The sequence below is a fragment of the Lepidochelys kempii genome, chromosome 6, assembly GCF_965140265.1.
Source record: "Lepidochelys kempii isolate rLepKem1 chromosome 6, rLepKem1.hap2, whole genome shotgun sequence".
In the NCBI taxonomy this organism is placed as follows: domain Eukaryota; kingdom Metazoa; phylum Chordata; order Testudines; family Cheloniidae; genus Lepidochelys; species Lepidochelys kempii.
In genome coordinates, this window is record NC_133261.1 from 31837415 (window position 1) to 31857188 (window position 19774).

At 44.7% G+C, this 19774-nt stretch overlaps 1 protein-coding gene across 2 annotated transcripts; it reads right to left on the reverse strand.

The window, feature by feature from the left end:
* Positions 1-2936: 2936 nt before the first annotated feature.
* On the reverse strand, positions 2937-11956 carry C6H11orf58 (chromosome 6 C11orf58 homolog). Of its 2 annotated transcripts, none has more exons than XM_073347405.1 (5): positions 11724-11956; positions 10562-10642; positions 9133-9193; positions 6895-7004; positions 2937-4994 (listed from the first exon to the last, which is right to left on the reverse strand). In XM_073347405.1, the coding sequence occupies exons 1-5, from the start codon at positions 11781-11783 to the stop codon at positions 4782-4784; spliced, it is 525 nt and encodes a 174-aa protein (XP_073203506.1). In that variant the 5' UTR covers positions 11784-11956; the 3' UTR covers positions 2937-4781. The 2 variants fall into 2 exon arrangements, with proteins under 2 accessions (XP_073203506.1, XP_073203505.1); XM_073347404.1 differs by having other exon boundaries at positions 10562-10645; positions 11724-11953.
* Positions 11957-19774: the final 7818 nt, after the last annotated feature.

Sequence of the window (19774 nt, forward strand, 5' to 3'; positions counted from 1 at the left end):
GTGGCAAGAACTGTAATAGTGTGCACTCAGCAATTATATGGAATGTATGCGTGTTCATTTGCTTTCTCTTCAAAGACAGACTCTTTTTACTTTATAGTAGAAGACTGGGATCAAGATTTCTCTGTCTCCTGCTTTGGGCTTTCAAAATATACTGGCTTTGGTCTACCCTCATCATGAAGGTTGAATTTAAATGTTTGATTAGTAGTAATTTAGGGCACCTATCCTTGACACAACTGAGACCTAGATTAGAAGTGCCAGTGATTTATTTAATTCCATCTTCCTGAAGGACATCAGTCTCCATGTTACTTTTTAAAGTATTTGTATATAAATATCAGTGGTGCTGTTCTGTAAAACGTAGGAGTACCTGCAACCACATTTTTAGTGTTGCTCCTATCTCTAGCAATAATGGGGATGCATGTACAGCCATGAGGAGATAACCTGATTCTTGAGGCGCTAGTTTGTGCCTATCTTTGAATGTAAATGCAATTCTGATGTAGAAACTATTTCACAATGTAGGGCTGACATAGTAGCAGAAACCAACACTACAGAAAGGTTGTATCCTTATGTACAAAGTTAATTTATTTACCTATCACTATTATACTAATATCTAAAACTAATAGAGCATCTTTCATAACAAAGCCCCTCTGGGGTGGTTCTCAGCTGCTCTTTAACAGTGCACAGTAACAGCCTAGGAGCGTCAAGTGTGCAAGGACCTGAACACACTTTCCCTGGTCCAGCAATACAATTAAGCATGTGCTAAGTCTTATGTAAGTCAATGGTCAAGTCTAATACCACTCCTGGGAACTTTTTCCATAGGAATGCAGAGGGGAAAGGGTCACCTACAGAATTAAGCCAGCTACATCCTGTAGCATATTGATTTTTCCATTAGAGACTCTTCTGTGTGTTAGTATTAGAGATCAGTTTACCATTAACTGTAATATACTATTCACACCAAGCTGGGGGCTGCAATCAATATTTTGGGGGCATATTCTCTGTTATGTGGTGCGAAGGGAGTGGAGCAAATTAGAGTAGCCCTTAGGCTGCTATAACCTGGGCTATGGCAGAGATTCAGGGATCACTAACTGGTAGCTTGTTCTCAGTTTCTCCTCCCCCATTTCCCCTGGACTGGGTAGTGGGTCCCAAAGAGATGCCAGTCCAGTCACTTCCTGGAGCTCCTTAGGCCTGGCAGGGAAGAATGCAATAAAGTACGTAGAGCTACTCCCTTATATAACACACTGCTGAGACGTTGTGCCAGCCGAGGAGCTGCAGGCAGATTTTCACACCTGAGAGATTACATGGGTGCTGAAGGATAAGCTATGGTTACTAACAGAACAATCTAGCAAGTGTCTTGCTGTGCTACAATATTACCTGAACAGCTATGAAATGAAGATTATGAAAGAAACGTGAGCCTAAAAGCTGGGACAGAAGCCAGAGGGGCTCAGGGCAGGTGTATAGTCTGCTAGCATGCAATTAGTTGCAGGATCCAAGATTTTCAATCCTGATTTTGTCAGTGTGAATAAAACATCCAGTTTAGCTAGGTGTGCCAGTCAAATTTTTGCTCTTTCTTTAGCTCTCTCACACCTGTGTTTAAAAGAACCTGACTATGGACATAAATGCTACTAAACATTCTAGCTGGGAAGAAACTGACCTCACGCCTTCAGGAAGGTTTAATTAGGAGAGATGTACCAGACTGAGTTGATGTGAGAGCTATGGACTGTTGAATACTCCAAAACACAGAGGTGCTGCATGGATGTTGGTTCCATTCAGAGTACGGGTGAAGACCATGACAGCATGAGACTGTTGACAGTTATGTGTTAGATGGAATTTCTCATGGCAGAAGCTGGATTTCAGACTGTAGGAAAGCCAGCCACTGAGACTAGAAAAGGCAGCTCAATAAAGTCCTAATTGAGAAAACCTGCCAAATATTAGCAGTAGCAGGGCAGCAGTTTTGTTGGTAGATTCTTGTTGATGTTTCCTTTTGGGACAATATCCTAATAGTTTCCCCCTTACTGACACAAAGAAGTAAAATTCTCTTAAATTTCACATGTATTTTCCTTACTCGGCAAACCAAAGGCATTAGCTAATGACAAATATATTAAAATCAAAATGGTTCCTACCATATTTTTCTCTGTGTGTATACATCTTCAAAGGTGATTTAGCTAAAGCAAACTAAGGCCACTTTGCTGTGAATAAGAGCATCCCTATAGAGTTTAAATACACTTTAACTTCACAGTTGTAGTTAATGTCTTTACAATCCTGGATGTTGCATATAAACAGGCCCCCCTCAATGGTGAAATAGCATAATACGCACATTTCGCCTTAACAATAGGGAAAGTTAATAACCTCTTCCCAATTTTTATGTATGCATTAGAGACAGTGGGAGTAGCTGAAAAGATGGTCAATGATTCAACATCAATGTAAAATGGCAGTTGATGAATTCCTAGTGCTTTCATGAATATTGGCAGCTTATAACCACCATTTTATGGTATCACTAAAGATAAAACAAAGTAAGGTCGTTGGTAAATAGAGTGTGTGTATACACACACACACTTTTTTTTTAAATGGATGGCTTCTGTACTGAATAAGTGAACAATCTATGCACATTCTTTTATATGCAAATAAAATGAAGGGGTTACTTCCTCGCATATTGCAGGAATGTAAAAAAGGATAAAATAATGTATAGGGGGCACTGAGGGACACACATCCATAAATCTATTTGCTGGTCAAGGTCTAGTACTGTCACATTTTTTGTAAGCACTTAAATTCAAAAGTTCAGTCACTTCTTTGCCTTTCCCCCTGTCAAATATCACTACTCCTTTCCTGAATGTGAAATATAGTATGGTTATTTTTTAAAATGAAACCAGCTCAATTTCATGTTCAAGAACTAGGTTAAAAAGTAAATGCAGATTCTGATTAAAGTCACTTTTTGTGTCACCTTTAGTGTATAATCACACGTATCTGGTTTAATACTGCTTGTTTTTTCCACAAAGTAACATTTGTTCAAAGTCTTTCAGTGTAGCTAAGGCTGAAGTACTAATTTTCAATTATCTTACAATCACTGTACATATTTCAGCTCATACAAATTAGCAAACAGTATGGAAATAATCACTGCAACAGATTATCAGTAAATTAGAAACACAGCTTTACCAGATTCAGAAAAAAGTTGTAAGTTTCATCAAGAGCCTTGGGTAAGCTTTTTCTTTCAGACACGGGTGCAGATAAAGTTCTGCTCTCCCATAAAGAAATGCATTCAGAATGTGTGCAATGTGGTATTCCTTTTGTGATCCTCAGATTAATTCTGATGACCAATTTTCAAACAGATGCCATTACAATAATAGTTGAGAAAATGCATATAATACGGAAGTTTGATCTTTAGTACACCAAAAATATATGAATTTGCAGAAGATAGGGGCTTGTTTAGTCCTTACTATGTCTTAGCACTTCTGTTTCTTTCTTTGTGCAGACTAGAGGATTTGGTGCAAGGAAAGTAAGAGGTAGCATGCCTTTCACAGGTAATTGTGACCAACTCTCTTCACCTCAGTTTGATCGGTGGCACTCAAGCCGTGGGGACTGCATACTACAACTTTCCCTGCACATCCCTTTAGTTTGCATCCCCATCTTTAAAAAAAAGTGTCATTAAATTGAGGCACCTGTCATTTTCCATAGCAAAGTATCTTTTCCTTTCAAACGAACTCATTTCCTGGTTGTTGTTTATCTCCTGCAAATCTCACTTTTGTAGAGAGAAATTATTAAAACTAGTATGTTAATATGAGAACAAACTCCCTCCCCAAGCACTGCTTTTACCTAGCTCTCATGTAGACTGCAACTCAAGCAGTTTAAGGATCAAAGTCCTTCATTTCAAAAGGGAAATCTACACCCAAGAACTTATCCCTCTTGTACTATAGCTGTCAAAAACAGGCCTAGAGAAGTAACTCAGAGTACATCTACACAGGGATGAAAAACCTGTGGCATAGCCATGGCTAGCCTACGCCAGCTGACCTGAGCTCCAGGGGCTCTGGCTGCAGGGTTAAAAATTGCTGTGGCAACATGTGCACTCAGACCCTCCTCCCTCACAGGCTACCAGAGCTCAGGCTCCAGCCCAAGCCCTGCAAGCCCAAGTCAGCTGACCTTGGCTACCAAAAGGTTTTTTTAATCCCTGTGTAGCTGTACCCTAAAGGCCCTCTTCTGCATCCTGATATGGTGTGGGGGCCCCCGAACACTGATGGAGTGCCACAGACATCAGTAGGACTCTGCAGGGGAACAGGGATTTGTAATCACAACCTCATTACAGAATCAGGACCTAAATGAATAAACCTGTTCTCTGGCAATTATGTCAGACTACTGCTGGTATTACCAGACAGAACCAAGATTTGAAGTTGTATTACACTGCAGAATACTGATGTCATTGCTACAGTATCAGAATCAATGTAGCATCAGGCAACTCTAATGAAACCTTATTTCAAAAACAAAAACATCCAAGCCAAAAGGACACCAATAAAAGAAAGTAGTGTCAGAGGTTTGACAACTACAATGGAAGGAGAGTGGGAATTAAATTTATTTTCATCCAATGCATCTGTTTATACTTTACCCCCCAAAAAATTACACTCATGCCCATAAAAATGTTATCCATGGCATCTGAAAGCAAGCACTATTTTTTTTCATCTAAAAGAAGGGTTTTTTTAAAATCATAATACAAAAATCTGTGCTGTAAGCAGTCCTCCACTTTGCACTAACAAAAAGACTTAATGTACTTTAAATACAAAGACTTATTAGACCTGAAGTTATGAACCGCTGGATTTAACAAACATCATTTTATAATTGCTTTTCACATCTTTCTTGCTTTCTGGATCATCAGCTTCACTGTCTTTTTCAGCAGATTGCAGTTCTTCCGCAGATTCCTCTCGCTCTGACTCAGAGTCACTTTCAGAGTCCTCTGGACTTTCAGGTTCAGGAGAGTATCTGTTCACATCATCTTGTCCTTCAGCCTCCTCCAGCTAGAATAAAAGTCAGATTACAAAAGGAAGCTAAATCATTCCCCCAAGCAACCTCTCATTTTGCCATTTAACATACAAGTTCAATGAGTTTTCACTAGTTGCTACATTGTTCCTTTTGTGTTAGTGGCTGCAGATAGGACAGGGGATTAAATAACACAAGTACCAGATAAAACCCTCTCAGTTTTTAATATAGAGAGGATTAGTCTGTCAGATACTGGAATGACTGATTGTCAACTTCCTTGACACCTGAATTACAGTGGTAAATGGTACTAAAGTTCTAGGAACCCTTGACATTACTAATGCAGTAAATGAACCCTCTCCACTTTGTTTGCTAACATTTAAACAGCAAAGGAAGTAAGTTTTTAAACAATAATGCTTTATGCTGGGAAGGATTTTTTAGCAGGGAATTTGTGTGCATACAATAATGCAGCTACTTTGTGGTTGACCACTAGCCTCATATTACTCATCATGAAGGAACCAACAAGAGAACTTGGAAACACTATCAAATGCAATTGACCATGCAAGGTTTTTACTGCTTCGTTACTACTTTAGCTTTGGTAGGAGTTCAAAGAGTCATGCTTGATGCAAGAGAATTGCTGCCACACTGTAGCCAACTTTAATGTGAGCCACATTATTTTTAATGTGAGGGTCATCAGGAACTCATGTGCAAGACCGCAATGCTTTGTAAACCTGATACTTTTTGCAAATACAGCACATAGTACCATGGAAAAAATTCTCAATGCACAATCTGATAAGGATGGGCCAATGCAGGTATAGCTTCTATTTACCCAAATATGCCTTTAAGGGAAAACGTGCATGTATGTTTGGAATAGTAAGCGTTTGCTAGTGTGGTTCTTTAACTCAAGTCCAGCAACCTCAGAAAGTTTTCTACGATCATCAGTATTGGCTCTGACCAAGAGTAAACATTCACTGATATTTCAACCTCATGCTCAAATATCTTTTTTCTAGGCTTCATTTAAAGAGGTATAGTTTCATAACTACCAATTTTATTTTGTCTTCCTTTACTTTTCTACCTCCTCCGGACACTGGTGGTCCTATCCTTCCCTCCCTTGAGACTGCCTCATAACTACATGACTGAGGAGATATAGGATCATTTGAAGATTTCATCTATGTCCAATAGTAATTTCCTACCGCTTCCAGATTTCTATCTCCCTACCCCTTCTTACACATAAGAACTACACAACATAATTATAACTGGAGCATGCAGTCACAGAACCTCAGGTTCTGATTGCACCTCTTTGAGCTAAAGCAGTTTAATCTAGGTCAGTACATGAAGAGGAAGCATCCCCCAGCCTTTCCTAGGGAATCTCAAGAAATGGGGCTATCAACTGGGAGTGTATTTCTCTATCTGAGTTAGTGCTGAATGGATGCCCCAAGCTTGTCTTAAGGCATTGTGCTACTCATGTGGGTACTGGTTTTTGGAAGATGTGAAAAGCCTTAACCATTGTAGTCATTAAAGATTCCACAGCAGGTGAGAGTCCCATAATTATTTTGGTTAATGTTCTGTCTACTTAAATTCCCCTTGCAGTCAACTGAATAAAATATTTTTCACTTCCTATGCTAAATCTCCTATGGGTAGAGCTGCTATGTGCTGTCAATCACCTGCTATATTACATCTCTCAGGAGCTTAACATAATCTAGCTACTGTAGAGCATGAATGTTTTCAGGTGTTCAAGAATTCTCACTGGTACCTCTGTGTCCAAGCACAGGAAGCTCTTGGCTCCCGCAGATTTGTCCTTGGTAAACTTGTAGGGGCACTCTGGGATAGAGTAAGTTTGACTTGTTTAAAAAAAAAAGTGGACATGCGATGTTTGTCATTCATTTTCTTTGCCCACTGGAGCAAGCCTGTCTGCATCAATAAGAGTAAGTAAACTACTACCTCACTGAAACCAAGTCCACAGTGTCGTCGATTTCTTCCGGACATAGTGCTGTCCATGCTTTGCTGGAACTGAGACTCTAGGTCTTCATTCATTTTCTTGTCTTCTTCCCCTGCATGTCCAGTGTACTTGGTTATGGTTCAGTCAAATTAACAAAAACATCTGATTACACAAAATTACCAGATCTTTAGGATTAAGCACTGTATCAAAAGATTTAACACAATTTATTGGGTTGACTATTTATTGCATAGTGAATACACCATCACCCTTGTAAAGTTGCAAGTAAAATACTCTTACATTGTAATAAAGGTGGAATGATTATCAAGTTCACCACAGGCTCAATATTGTACTGTGGATAGTACTATAAACAGGGTTTACTAGAACGTAATACTACCTTCTAAAATCAACCACTTGTCTACACTAAAACAGTTCATTTTTAACATTACCCCATCCTCCCACTATTACCATTTTTCATAGCAAGATGAAAATGTTATATTGGAGCAGGAGCTTCAAGATATTCATTTGTGCAGCAAGCAGTCTCTACACTGGCAAATCAAGGCACTGCAAACCAATGGTTAAAATTAAGTAGCACACACACAGCAGTAAGTCAGAAGTTCACTCCTGGACTTAATTTGCTACATTTTAGATGAACTACCTGTGTCTTGGGCCACTTCATCTCACACATAAAACAGAAGCTGCTTAGCTTTCTTTTCACCAGCCATGGGAAGCAATTTGAAAATTAGCTCTTTTTTATGTCTATTAAATAGATGCTTTCACTTATGCTATCCTGCTGCTTATTTCAATAAGTTATTACAATTTATTTCAACATAATTATATTGTCTATCTAGGTATAGCCTACAGGTATGGGTATATTATATCTAGGTATATCATGTCTATCTAGGTATAGCCTACATTCTGAAAATGTTTAAGAACCCTTGGCCTAGTTTACTGTGAGAGAGAAACCAGGGACTTCTAGTCCTACTCCCATCTGCCACCGACTTCCTCCCTTGTAAAATGAGAGAGAATTAATTATCCTTGTTGTGAAAATTAGTGTTTGTACAGTACTTTGAAGGTAACTATATACATTATTATTAAAGGAGAAAAAGACTGCCGACTGTGGGAAACAGGAGGATAGCAGACAAAGAAGATTACTTTACACAGGAACAGAGGAAGTTGGCTGCTTTGGTCTTTTAGCAAGGAGCAGGGCTCTTGTCAAAACTGCCTGCTAGTGATCAATAATAACTCTTTCAGATATCGATCCCAAAGTACTTCACAAAGGACGTAAGTTTCATCACTGACTTGCCCAAGGTCACCAAACAGGCCAGTGACAGAACCAGCAATAGAACTCTAGTTTCTCACATCCCAGTCCAGTGCTTTTTCCACTAGACCACATGGCCTACTTAGATCAGCTAAGAAGTTGTTACTACCAAGACAAACTGGAGAAAATGCAGAGGAGTCTGGTAGTTCCTATTCTATACAGCTAAGAGAGGTTTTAACAAAGCTCTTATTCCATACTTTGTCCAATTTCAAACTTTATTTCTTATGATAAGGTCAGAGATATCTTGGCTTCTGATAGTTAATCATCAGAATCTATGGGAAAAACACACCACCTTGCAGAGTCATCTACTGATTAGAAATAAGTTATAGTTTTGCATGTTTTAAGTCCATGGTAATTCATCTCAAGGTTTGCTCAGTTTACAAGAAAAAAAATCTTTCTAGGACTATCAGGACTACATAATCAACAGGGACTCTGAAAAAAAATCAAAGCACAGGTCTAATTTATACACAACATCCTCCATCAAAGGTCATCAGCTGGTAGTGTAACTGGTGATGATGCATGAAACATAATACAGCGCAGCCTACCAGTTTGCAGCTATACTCACTGTGCTGATGCAGCAATATGATTGTTTTGCTTCTATGCCAAAAAAAGGAGACTGCATATGTGGGCCCCAGTTTTGCTAAGCATTTCAGCATGTGCTTAAATTTAAGCACATGCTGAAGTGCTTTGCTGAATCTGGGCGGGAGGAAGTAGGCCTACTTTTGCTGCACATGTCTTTTTCAGTCACTATACAGACTAGTAAAAGAGGGTATGAGATTATGCCAGCTCCCAGAATCTCACTTTTAGTCACAAAATTGAAAGCCCCCACTACAACAGTAGTGAAGGTACAAAGACTCAGCTCTGCCTCCCTAGATCAATGTTAGTTTACAGACTTCTAATTTGCATCAGCTATCAAACTGACCTGTTCTGAAATGAGAAGTTGATCTGTGGTCTCCGATAACAAGGCGGCCAGTGTGTTCTTTCTAAAAGAAAATGCAATTTGTGAACTCTGACAGCTCTACCTACATACTAGAATTCTTGGATAGACACACCCTACTGCTCACTATTAACAAGCTTTTTTTTTTGGGGGGGGGGGGGGAAGACATGTATTAATGAACTCTTTCATCTGCCAATGACTATCTGTTGACAAAGCTAGATTAATTTTTACCTTCCACTGATCATATTGGAGGAAACCCCAGGTACTCTCTCTCTACCCTTCCAACCCCCAAATCTTTTCCTCTTTAGAGTGACACTGGCAAGTAAAAAGGAAAGGATGACTACAGCCCTGCTGAAGTTGCAGCAGGAGGGACAACAGATCACCTGAACCCAGAATTATAATCCACAACAAAGTTTCAAGTTACAATCCAGGTTTTACCAATTACAGTAACAACTCAGCCTCTCTTTGATTCCCCTAGAAATGACTTGGCAGCTCAGAATCCTCCCCTACACATCTTTATTTTCTGTTTTCTTTTTCCTTCTTTTCCTCCCCTTACTGGACAGAAGGCCACCTGATGGACTGAACTGGTAGCTCCGTAGGGCTGTTTGTTCTTTTCCAACGAAACACTCACACAGGATAAGCAAAGATGTGGCCAATGGGCCTTAACCCACAGCCCTGAACATGAGAGCCAGCACCATCTTCAGTTTCATTAGGAGCCTCTGTGGGAGCACAACTTGCAGTTCATGTAAATCCCTGGGTTAATCCAGGGTCATGCTACTATCCCCAATAGCACTAAATTACTCTGTTAGGGCAGAGAATGACGACTCCCCCTAGGTTAGGGAAATACAACATTAGAGAAAATTAATTAGTTTAATGGAAGGCAAATTTTAATTTTTGCCTCCAATTTAACTAGAAGCCACCACATCTAGTAATTGACGCCTGTATAAAAGAAAAAAATTGCAACATTAAGCTATATTTTAGGCACATATGAAAACATTCAGGCTCCAATATTGGTCTCTCGTGATTATATATCACTGGGTACCTTCTACATTAATCACATGAAAAACAAAACTTACAATATGCAATGTCCACACATGTAAGTGGATTTAGATTTTGCCCTGTATAAGTAATTGAATTCCAAGCCATCTGATTGTGTTTGCTACTGAGTTACTCCAGGCTGGTTGCTTACATAAGTAAGATGTTTTAAAGAAAAAAACTTTGACCTTCAAGGAAGCAGTATCTTATCAATAACACTAATGCATCTTCACTTCCAAAGAAAACAGAAAACACTATGCAATCACTTTCAATGTGATCAGTGAATAGTTTTGTCATTTTAAAAATCCTTCCCTAATAGCAACCACCCTTTATTTACATGGAATGCTTGGATTTAAATAGATAATTAACAAAATCTCACCTTTCCTGCTCCCATAAGTCTCAAGAACTTTTGCTTTCTTTCTTCATTACCTAAGTCTACTGCCTCCCAGCTGCTCGATCCCTGCTGGAAGATAGAAGGTAATAAATTATTTTAAAAAACAAAAACAAATAGATCAGTTTCAACTAAAAGCTTGTTTATATTAAATAAGATATTCCAAGTTATACATAATTTGGACATTTTTCCAATGCACTATGATGCAACATTTACAGTCATGCAATTTCAATACATGACTAAGGCACATGATCATGACCTACCTCACTCATTTAATAATGTCAACTTTGAGAAGTGTTTTAAAGACATGGATTTTTTAATAAATAGGCTCTTGAGAAGAGTGAGCAGGGAAGGGAGCAGGAAGGACTTTTAATAAACTAAACCGATGCAGATGCAGCCTCAAAGGTGGTCAACAGGCACTAGAAAGAGATCTTCTTAGAACATCAACAAGCCATTGAATAAATTTAAAAAATGCAAGAACGGATTCTGACTTCTGAAGCCATTTGCTAAAAGCTAACATATCTAGCAAGAATAAATCCATGAAGAACTTGCATAGGAAGGGAGAGAGAAAACTCACCTCCAGCAAATGAAAAATAATCGTACAGTTAACTGACAAGCCACCTTTGAACTTGATCAAGATTCACGTCTATCAACTATAAAATAAAATCTTGACCACGGGGGAGAGAGGGGCGGGCCTCTCCGGGAGGCATAACAAGCGCTGAATGGTGCCAAGACCCGAGCAGCGGCTCGCAGGCCGGGCTCGCAGCGGCAACCGACCACCTCCATTACACAGCGAGCACCGGGCAGTCACGCAGCAAACGGCGTTCCCGGCCCGGAGGCACATCCCCTTTGACCCGCCTACTCCCCCCCGGCTGCTCAGGGAAGGCGGGCGGCCTTCGCAGCCGGGGGGGCCCGAGTCTGTTCAAGCGGGACAGGCGCCGGGGCAGCCCAAGGGAAAGCCTCCGGTCCCTCCCCGCCACCGGGCAGCGCCAGAGCCTCGAGAGGGGGACGGAGCCTGGGTCATCGCACCGAGCGGCGACAAGCCGACCCCGCCCTTACCCTGGGGGAAGGGGATAGTCTCCCTCTCCCCTCGTCGCCCCAGGCCTCCCTGGCCCGCTCGCCTCCTCCGTCTCCTCGCCCAGCTACTTACATCGGGGGAGGCCGCTCGCTTCACGCCGTGGCGGGGCTGCGTCTCCCTGGCCGAACTCATCTTCCCTCAGGCCGCCGGGCAGGAGGCTGCGGGATCGGCGCCCAGGCCGCGGCCCTCACGTCTTCCTGCGCGGCCTGGCTGGCGGCAACACAGCGGCAGCCTGGGCAGCCCCCGCGAGCAGGTCAAGAGCCCGGCAGGCGCCAGGCACGCTGGGAGTTGTCGTTCCCCTCTGGTGACACGCAGCGGTGGAGGGCGGGAGAGACTTCACGTCCCAGAATCCTCTGCGGCGGGAGAAAGGGGGCCGGTACCGGCCCACGATTGGCCGAGGCGCGAAGCGTCCAGGTCCTCGCAGGTGGCGACGAAAACACTGCAGCAGCCGGGTCCTGCTGAATAACAACACGCCGAGGCTGGGAAGACCGGGGTTCGAGTCCCCGACCCGCCGGCGTAACAAAATCGCCGTTTACTTTTTACTAAACCCTTCTCCTCCTTCCCTCTCCCCCCCCCGCCCCAGCGGGTACAAACGGGCGCTCGTGGGGCTGCCTCCCCGCGCCCGCTGCTTTCACGAATAGTGGTCGACAGGCAATTGGCGCAGAAGTCTGAGGCCGGGTGTTAAAGGGGAACACAGCGCCCCCTGCTGGGGACGCCTCCCCCCTGCCGCGCCTGCCCTGGTGAGCCCGGGGCGCCGCTTTTCGGATACAAAAGCCATGAGGCGCGTCCCGCCCTCTCCCTGTAAAATCGGGACATCTGGTCACCCTGTCCTAGGTGCAGGTGGGCTGAGGGCGTGGCCAGCCCCTGAGAGCCCTCCACCCCTCAAGTAAGGGGTGAAATAACAATACCTGGCCATTTTCCAGCACTTTCCATCGGTAGGTGACAGGGCTTCGCCTGAATATGCAGCGGGGGGGAGGGGCCAGATACATGGTAAAAATAGGCCCATGTTCTGTTAGGCAGGGAATGTGCATGCTAGTTTGAATTTCATTTATATTTGTGTGGAGGGTTTTTTTAATGCAATTTTCACCTGAGGCTTCAGTGGCCTGTTGTAGCAAGCGGTTATATCTGTACAGACCTAGTGCAATGGGACCTGAGCTCTGACTGGGGCTCCTGAGTGCAGCGGTAAATGAGAACATGCCTATCCACCCAAGAAAAGGCAACACCAGAAAAAAACAAAGAAACAAAATAAACAATTCATCACCATACGAGGCCGCATTACTACATTTCTGCCATTATATGGTGCTGTGGAAGCCTATAAATCTACAACCTGTGCAGGCCCACTCCCATAATTCCAAGAAAGTACCTTTCATGAGGGCCAAGCAAGGCAATTTTCTCATGAGACTCAGATTCAGAAGACCTAGGACCTTAGGGAAACATTTACCTAAAGTAAGCGAGTGCATTTGTCACTGGTGTATGTGACTTCTTTCTTTTTTTCTATTTCATTTGGGGTGCCACAATTTTGCTAAGTATCATACACAGAGTGTAATAGTCATGCCTGTGAGCTGTTTGGGGTGGGGTCTACATTTTTGTTCTGTGTTTGTACAGTGCCTTGCACGATGATGTCCTGCTTCAGAATTAAGGTTTGTGTGCACCATAGTAATACATAGTAAATAACAATGCTTGTGGATCTCCCTCACACATACACACACATATTCCCTCAGCTTGCTAAGAGCTCATACACCAATCATTGTTTCAGGGACTGAGCAGCATTTTCCTAACAATTACCCCTCTCAAGTGCACTGTGGTGACGTATGAAACAGACAGGCTTTTTTCTGCCTCCTCTCCGATTGCTCCCTGCCTCAGCCCTTTCTGCCTTCCAGGCTATGTTTCTCACTCAAACCAAGTTAGTATCTTTTCTCCTACAGGTTCTCCTACTCACACCCAGTAACCTATCCCTGGGTCCTATTTCCCTACTATAGCAACTCCTTCAAGGTTCACTCTGTTAACTCCCTCAGATTCCCTCTCATGCAACAACCATATCTTCTCCCCCATCTCCTGGTTCCATCAGTTATTGCTGCATTGTATCTGGAGCCCCAAAGCCCTCTGATTACCACTCCTAAAGAGTACAGGGAATAAGAGCCTGACTTCCCTCACACCTGTTGCTACTGCTCAGGAGCCTTAGGAGGTAAATTAGTGAGTGACATGTCACTCATGCAGGTGAAAATATCTTGGGTCACCAGAACTGGATGGTATTCATCTAAGTAGTTCTCCCTTTGGTTTCTCTTTTTCCTGGAAGCAGAGGTTCCTCTTTTCTGGGATTGTCTTAATCTAGAGGAACTGCCTTGATAAATTTTAATGAAACTGAAATTTTCCCTCAGACTCAGTAAATCTAGACAGATAAATGCACATCCATCTCTGTGGCTCCTACATTAATACTAACAAAAAGAAAAGGAGTACTTGTGGCACCTTAGAGACTAACAAATTTATTTGAGCATAACCTTTCGTGAGCTACAGCTCACTTCATGCATGCATCCTATGAAGTGAGCTGTAGCTCACGAAAGCTTATACTCAGATAAATTTGTTAGTCTCTAAGGGTATGTCTACACTACGGAATAAGGTCGAATTTATAGAAGTCGTTTTTTTAGAAATCGGTTTTATATATTCGAGTGTGTGTCCCCACAGAAAATGCTCAAAGTGCATTAAGTGCATTAACTCGGCAGAGTGCTTCCACAGTACCGAGGGAAGCGTCGACTTCCGGAGTGTTGCACTGTGGGTAGCTATCCCACAGTTCCTGCAGTCTCCATTGCCCATTGGAATTGAGATCCCAATGCCTGATGGGGCTAAAACATTGTCGCGGGTGGTTCTGGGTACATATCATCAGGTCCCCGTTCCCTCCCTCCCTCCGTGAAAGCAAGGGCAGACAATCGTTTCGCGCCTTTTTTCCTGAGTTACCTTTGCAGACGCCATACCATGGGAAGCATGGAGCCCGCTCAGGTAACCGTCACCCTATGTCTTCTGGGTGCTGGCAGATGTGGTACTGCATTGCTACACAGTAGCAGCAACCCACTGCCTTCTGGCAGCAAACGGTGCAATATGACTGGTAGCCATCATTGTCATGTCCGAGGTGCTCCTGGCCACGTCGGCCAGGAGCGCCTGGGCAGACATGGGCGCAGGGACTAAATTTGGAGTGACTTGACCAGGTCATTCTCTTTAGTCCTGCAGTCAGTCCTATTGAACCGTCTTACGGTGAGCAGGCAGGCGATACGGATTGCTAGCAGTCGTACTGTACCATCTTCTGCCGGGCAGGCAAGAGATGAGGATGGCTAGCAGTCGTATTGCACCATCTTCTGCCGAGCAGCCATGAGATGTGGATGGCATGCAGTCCTTCTGCACCGTCTGCTGCCAGCCAAAGATGTAAAAGATAGATGGAGTGAATCAAAACAAGAAATAGACCAGATTTGTTTTGTACTCATTTGCTTCCCCCCCTTCCCCCATCTAGGGGACTCATTCCTCTAGGTCACACTGCAGTCACTCACAGAGAAGGTGCAGCGAGGTAAATCTAGCCATGTATCAATCAGAGGCCAGGCTAACCTCCTTGTTCCAATAAGAACAATAACTTAGATGCACCATTTCTTATTGGAACCCTCCGTGAAGTCCTGCCTAAAATACTCCTTGATGTAAAGCCACCCCCTTTGTTGATTTTAGCTCCCTGAAGCCAACCCTGTAAGCCATGTCCTCAGTCGCCCCTCCCTGCGTCAGAGCAATGGCAAACAATCGTGCATCTGAGTTGAGAGTGCTGTCCAGAGCAGTCACAATGGAGCACTCTGATGGGGCTAAAACATTGTCGCAGGTGGTTCTGGGTACATATCGTCAGGCCCCGTTCCCTCCCTCCATGAAAGCAAGGGCAGACAATCGTTTTGCACCTTTTTTCCTGAGTTACCTGTGCAGACGCCATACCACGGCAAGCATGGAGCCCGCTCAGGTAACCGTCACCCTATGTCTCCTGGGTGCTGGCAGACATGGTACTGCATTGCTACACAGCAGCATCAACCCCTTGCCTTGTGGCAGCAGACGGTACAGTACGATTGGTAGCCGTCATTGTCATGTCTGAGGTGCTCCTGGCCACGTCGGCCAGGAGCGTCTGGGCAGACATGGGCACAGGGACTAAATTTGGAGTGACTTGACCAGGTCATTCTCTTTAGTCCTGCAGTCAGTCCTATTGAACCGTCTTATGGTGAGCAGGCAGGCGATACGGATTGCTAGCAGTCCTATTGCATCATCTTCTGCCGGGCAGCCATGAGATGTGGATGGCATGCAGTCCTTCTGCACCATCTGCTGCCAGCCAAAGATGTAAAAGATAGATGGAGTGGATCAAAACAAGAAATAGACCAGATTTGTTTTGTACTCATTTGCTTCCCTCCCCCTCCCCCGTCTAGGGGACTCATTCCTCTAGGTCACACTGCAGTCACTCACAGAGAAGGTGCAGCAAGGTAAATCTAGCCATGTATCAATCAGAGGCCAGACTAACCTCCTTGTTCCAATAAGAACAATAACTTAGATGCACCATTTCTTATTGGAACCCTCCGTGAAGTCCTGCCTGAAATACTCCTTGATGTAAAGACACCCCCTTTGTTGATTTTAGCTCCCTGAAGCCAACCCTGTAAGCCGTGTCGTCAGTCGCCCCTCCCTCTGTCAGAGCAACGGCAGACAATCGTTCCGCGCCTTTTTTCTGTGTGGACACCATACCAAGGCAAGCATGGAGGCTGCTCAGCTCACTTTGGCAATTAGGAGCACATTAAACACCACACGCATTATCCAGCAGTATATGCAGCACCAAAACCTGGCAGAGCGATACCGGGCGAGGAGGCGACGTCAGCGCGGTCACGTGAGTGATCAGGACATGGACACAGATTTCTCTGAAAGCATGGGCCCTGCCAATGCATGCATCATGGTGCTAATGGGGCAGGTTCATGCTGTGGAACGCCGATTCTGGGCTCGGGAAACAAGCACAGACTGGTGGGACCGCATAGTGTTGCAGGTCTGGGACGATTCCCAGTGGCTGCGAAACTTTCGCATGCGTAAGGGCACTTTCATGGAACTTTGTGATTGCTTTCCCCTGCCCTGAAGCGCATGAATACCAAGATGAGAGCAGCCCTCACAGTTGAGAAGCGAGTGGCGATAGCCCTATGGAAGCTTGCAACGCCAGACAGCTACCGGTCAGTCGGGAATCAATTTGGAGTGGGCAAGTCTACTGTTGGGGCTGCTGTGATGCAAGTAGCCCACGCAATCAAAGATCTGCTGATATCAAGGGTAGTGACCCTGGGAAATGTGCAGGTCATTGTGGATGGCTTTGCTGCAATGGGATTCCCTAACTGTGGTGGGGCCATAGACTGAACCCATATCCCTATCTTGGCACCGGAGCACCAAACTGGCGAGTACATAAACCGCAAGGGGTACTTTTCAATAGAGCTGCAAGCCCTGGTGGATCACAAGGGACGTTTCACCAACATCAACGTGGGATGGCCGGGAAAGGTACATGACGATCGCATCTTCAGGAGCTCTGATCTGTTTCAAAAGCTGCAGGAAGGGACTTTATTCCCAGACCAGAAAATAACTGTTGGGGACGTTGAAATGCCTATATGTATCCTTGGGGACCCAGCCTACCCCTTAATGCCATGGCTCATGAAGCCGTACACAGGCAGCCTGGACAGTAGTCAGGAGCTGTTCAACTACAGGCTGAGCAAGTGCAGAATGGTGGTAAAATGTGCATTTGGATGTTTAAAGGCGCGCTGGCGCAGTTTACTGACTCGCTTAGACCTCAGCAAAACCAATATTCCCACAGTTATTACTGCTTGCTGTGTGCTCCACAATATCTGTGAGAGTAAGGGGGAGACGTTTATGGCGGGGTGGGAGGTTGAGGCAAATCACCTGGCTGCTGGTTACGCGCAGCCAGACACCAGGGCAGTTAGAAGAGCACAGGAGGGCGCGGTACGCATCAGAGAAGCCTTGAAAACAAGTTTCATGACTGGCCAGGCTACGGTGTGAAAGTTCTCTTTGTTTCTCCTTGATGAAACCCCCCGCCCCTTGGTTCACTCTACTTCCCTGCAAGCTAACCACCCTCCCCTCCTCCCTTTAATCATTGCTTGCAGAGGCAATAAAGTCATTGTTGCTTCACATTCATGCATTCTTTATTCATTCAACACACAAATAGGGGGATGACTACCAAGGTAGCCCAGGAGGGGTGGTGGAGGAGGGAAGAAAAATGCCACACAGCACTTTAAAAGTTTACAACTTTAAAATTTATTGAATGCCAGCCTTCTTTTTTTTGGGCAATCCTCTGTGGTGGAGTGGCTGGTTGGCCGGTGGCCCCCCCACCACGTTCTTGGGCTTCTGGGTGTGGAGGCTATGGAACTTGGGGAGGAGGGCGGTTGGTTACACAGGGGCTGTAGTGGCAGTCTGTGCTCCAGCTGCCTTTGCTGCAGCTCAACCATACACTGGAGCATACTGGTTTGGTCCTCCAGCAGCCTCAGCATTGAATCCTGCCTCCTCTCATCACGCTGCCGCCACATTTGAGCTTCAGCCCGCCACTTACTCTCTTCAGCCCGCCACCTCTCCTCCCGGTCATTTTGTGCTTTCCTGCACTCTGACATTATTTGCGTCCATGCATTCGTCTGTGCTCTGTCAGTGTGGGAGGACAGCATGAGCTCAGAGAACATTTCATCACGAGTGCGTTTTTTTTTCTTTCTAATCTTCACTAGCCTCTGGGAAGGAGAAGATCCTGTGATCATTGAAACACATGCAGCTGGTGGAGAAAAAAAAAGAGACAGCGGTATTTAAAAAGACACATTTTATAAAACAGTGGCTACAGTCTTTCAGGGTAAACCTTGCTGTTAACATTACATACATAGCACATGTGCTTTCGTTACAAGGTCGCATTTTGCCTCCCCCCACCGCGTGGCTACCCCCTCAACCCTCCCCGTGGCTAACAGCGGGGAACATTTCTGCTCAGCCACAGGCAAACAGCTCAGCAGGAACGGGCTCCTCTGAATGTCCCCTGAAGAAAAGCACCCTATTTCAACTAGGAGACCATGAATGATATCTCACTCTCTTGAGGATAACACAGAGAGATAAAGAACGGATGTTGTTTGAACGCCAGCAAACATACACTGCAATGCTTTGTTGTACAATGATTCCCGAGTACGTGTTACTGGCCTGGAGTGGTAAAGTGTCCTACCATGAAGGACGCAATAAGGCTGCCCTCCCCAGAAACCTTTTGCAAAGGCTTTGGGAGTACATCCAGGAGAGCCGCGAATGCCAGGGCAAAATAATCCTTTCACATGCTTGCTTTTAAACCATGTATAGTATTTTAAAAGGTACACTCACCAGAGGTCCCTTCTCCACCTGCTGGGTCCAGGAGGCAGCCTTAGGTGGGTTTGTGGGGGGTACTGGCTCCAGGTCCAGGGTGAGAAACAGTTCCTGGCTGTCAGGAAAACCAGTTTCTCCGCTTGCTTGCTGTGAGCTATCTACAGCCGCCTCCTCCTCATCATCATCATCATCTTCTTCATCCCCAAAACCTGCTTCCATGTTGCCTCCATCTCCATTGAAGGAGTCAAACAACACGGCTGGAGTAGTGGTGGCTGAACCCCCTAAAATGGCATGCAGCTCATCATAGAAGCGGCATGTTTGGGGCTCTGACCCGGAGCGGCCGTTCGCCCCTCTGGTTTTCTGGTAGGCTTGTCTCAGCTCCTTAAGTTTCACGCGGCACTGCTTCGGATCCCTGTTATGGCCTCTGTCCTTCATGCCCTGGGAGATTTTGACAAAGGTTTTGGCATTTCAAAAACTGGAACAGAGTTCTGATAGCACGGATTCCTCTCCCCATACAGCGATCAGATCCCGTACCTCCCGTTCGGTCCATGCTGGAGCTCGTTTGCAATTCTGGGACTCCATCATGGTCACCTCTGCTGATGAGCTCTGCATGGTCACCTGCAGCTTGCCATGCTGGCCAAACAGGAAATGAGATTCAAAAGTTCGCAGTTCTTTTCCTGTCTACCTGGCCAGTGCATCTGAGTTGAGAGTGCTGTCCAGAGCGGTCACAACGGAGCACTCTGGGATAGCTCCCGGAG

What these genes read in the sequence shown, in the direction of transcription:
- C6H11orf58 (XM_073347404.1), bottom strand. Translation starts at nt 11,783, where the DNA reads ATGAGTTCGGCCAGGGAGACGCAGCCCCGCCACGGCGTGAAGCGAGCG. An exon ending in GACTTATGGGAGCAGGAAAG is followed by an intron (nt 9,194 to 10,561) that starts GTGAGATTTTGT and finishes ATTTTCTTTTAG; the next exon opens with AAAGAACACACTGGCCGCCT. An exon ending in GTGGACTTGGTTTCAGTGAG is followed by an intron (nt 4,995 to 6,894) that starts GTAGTAGTTTAC and finishes CTTTTATTCTAG; the next exon opens with CTGGAGGAGGCTGAAGGACA.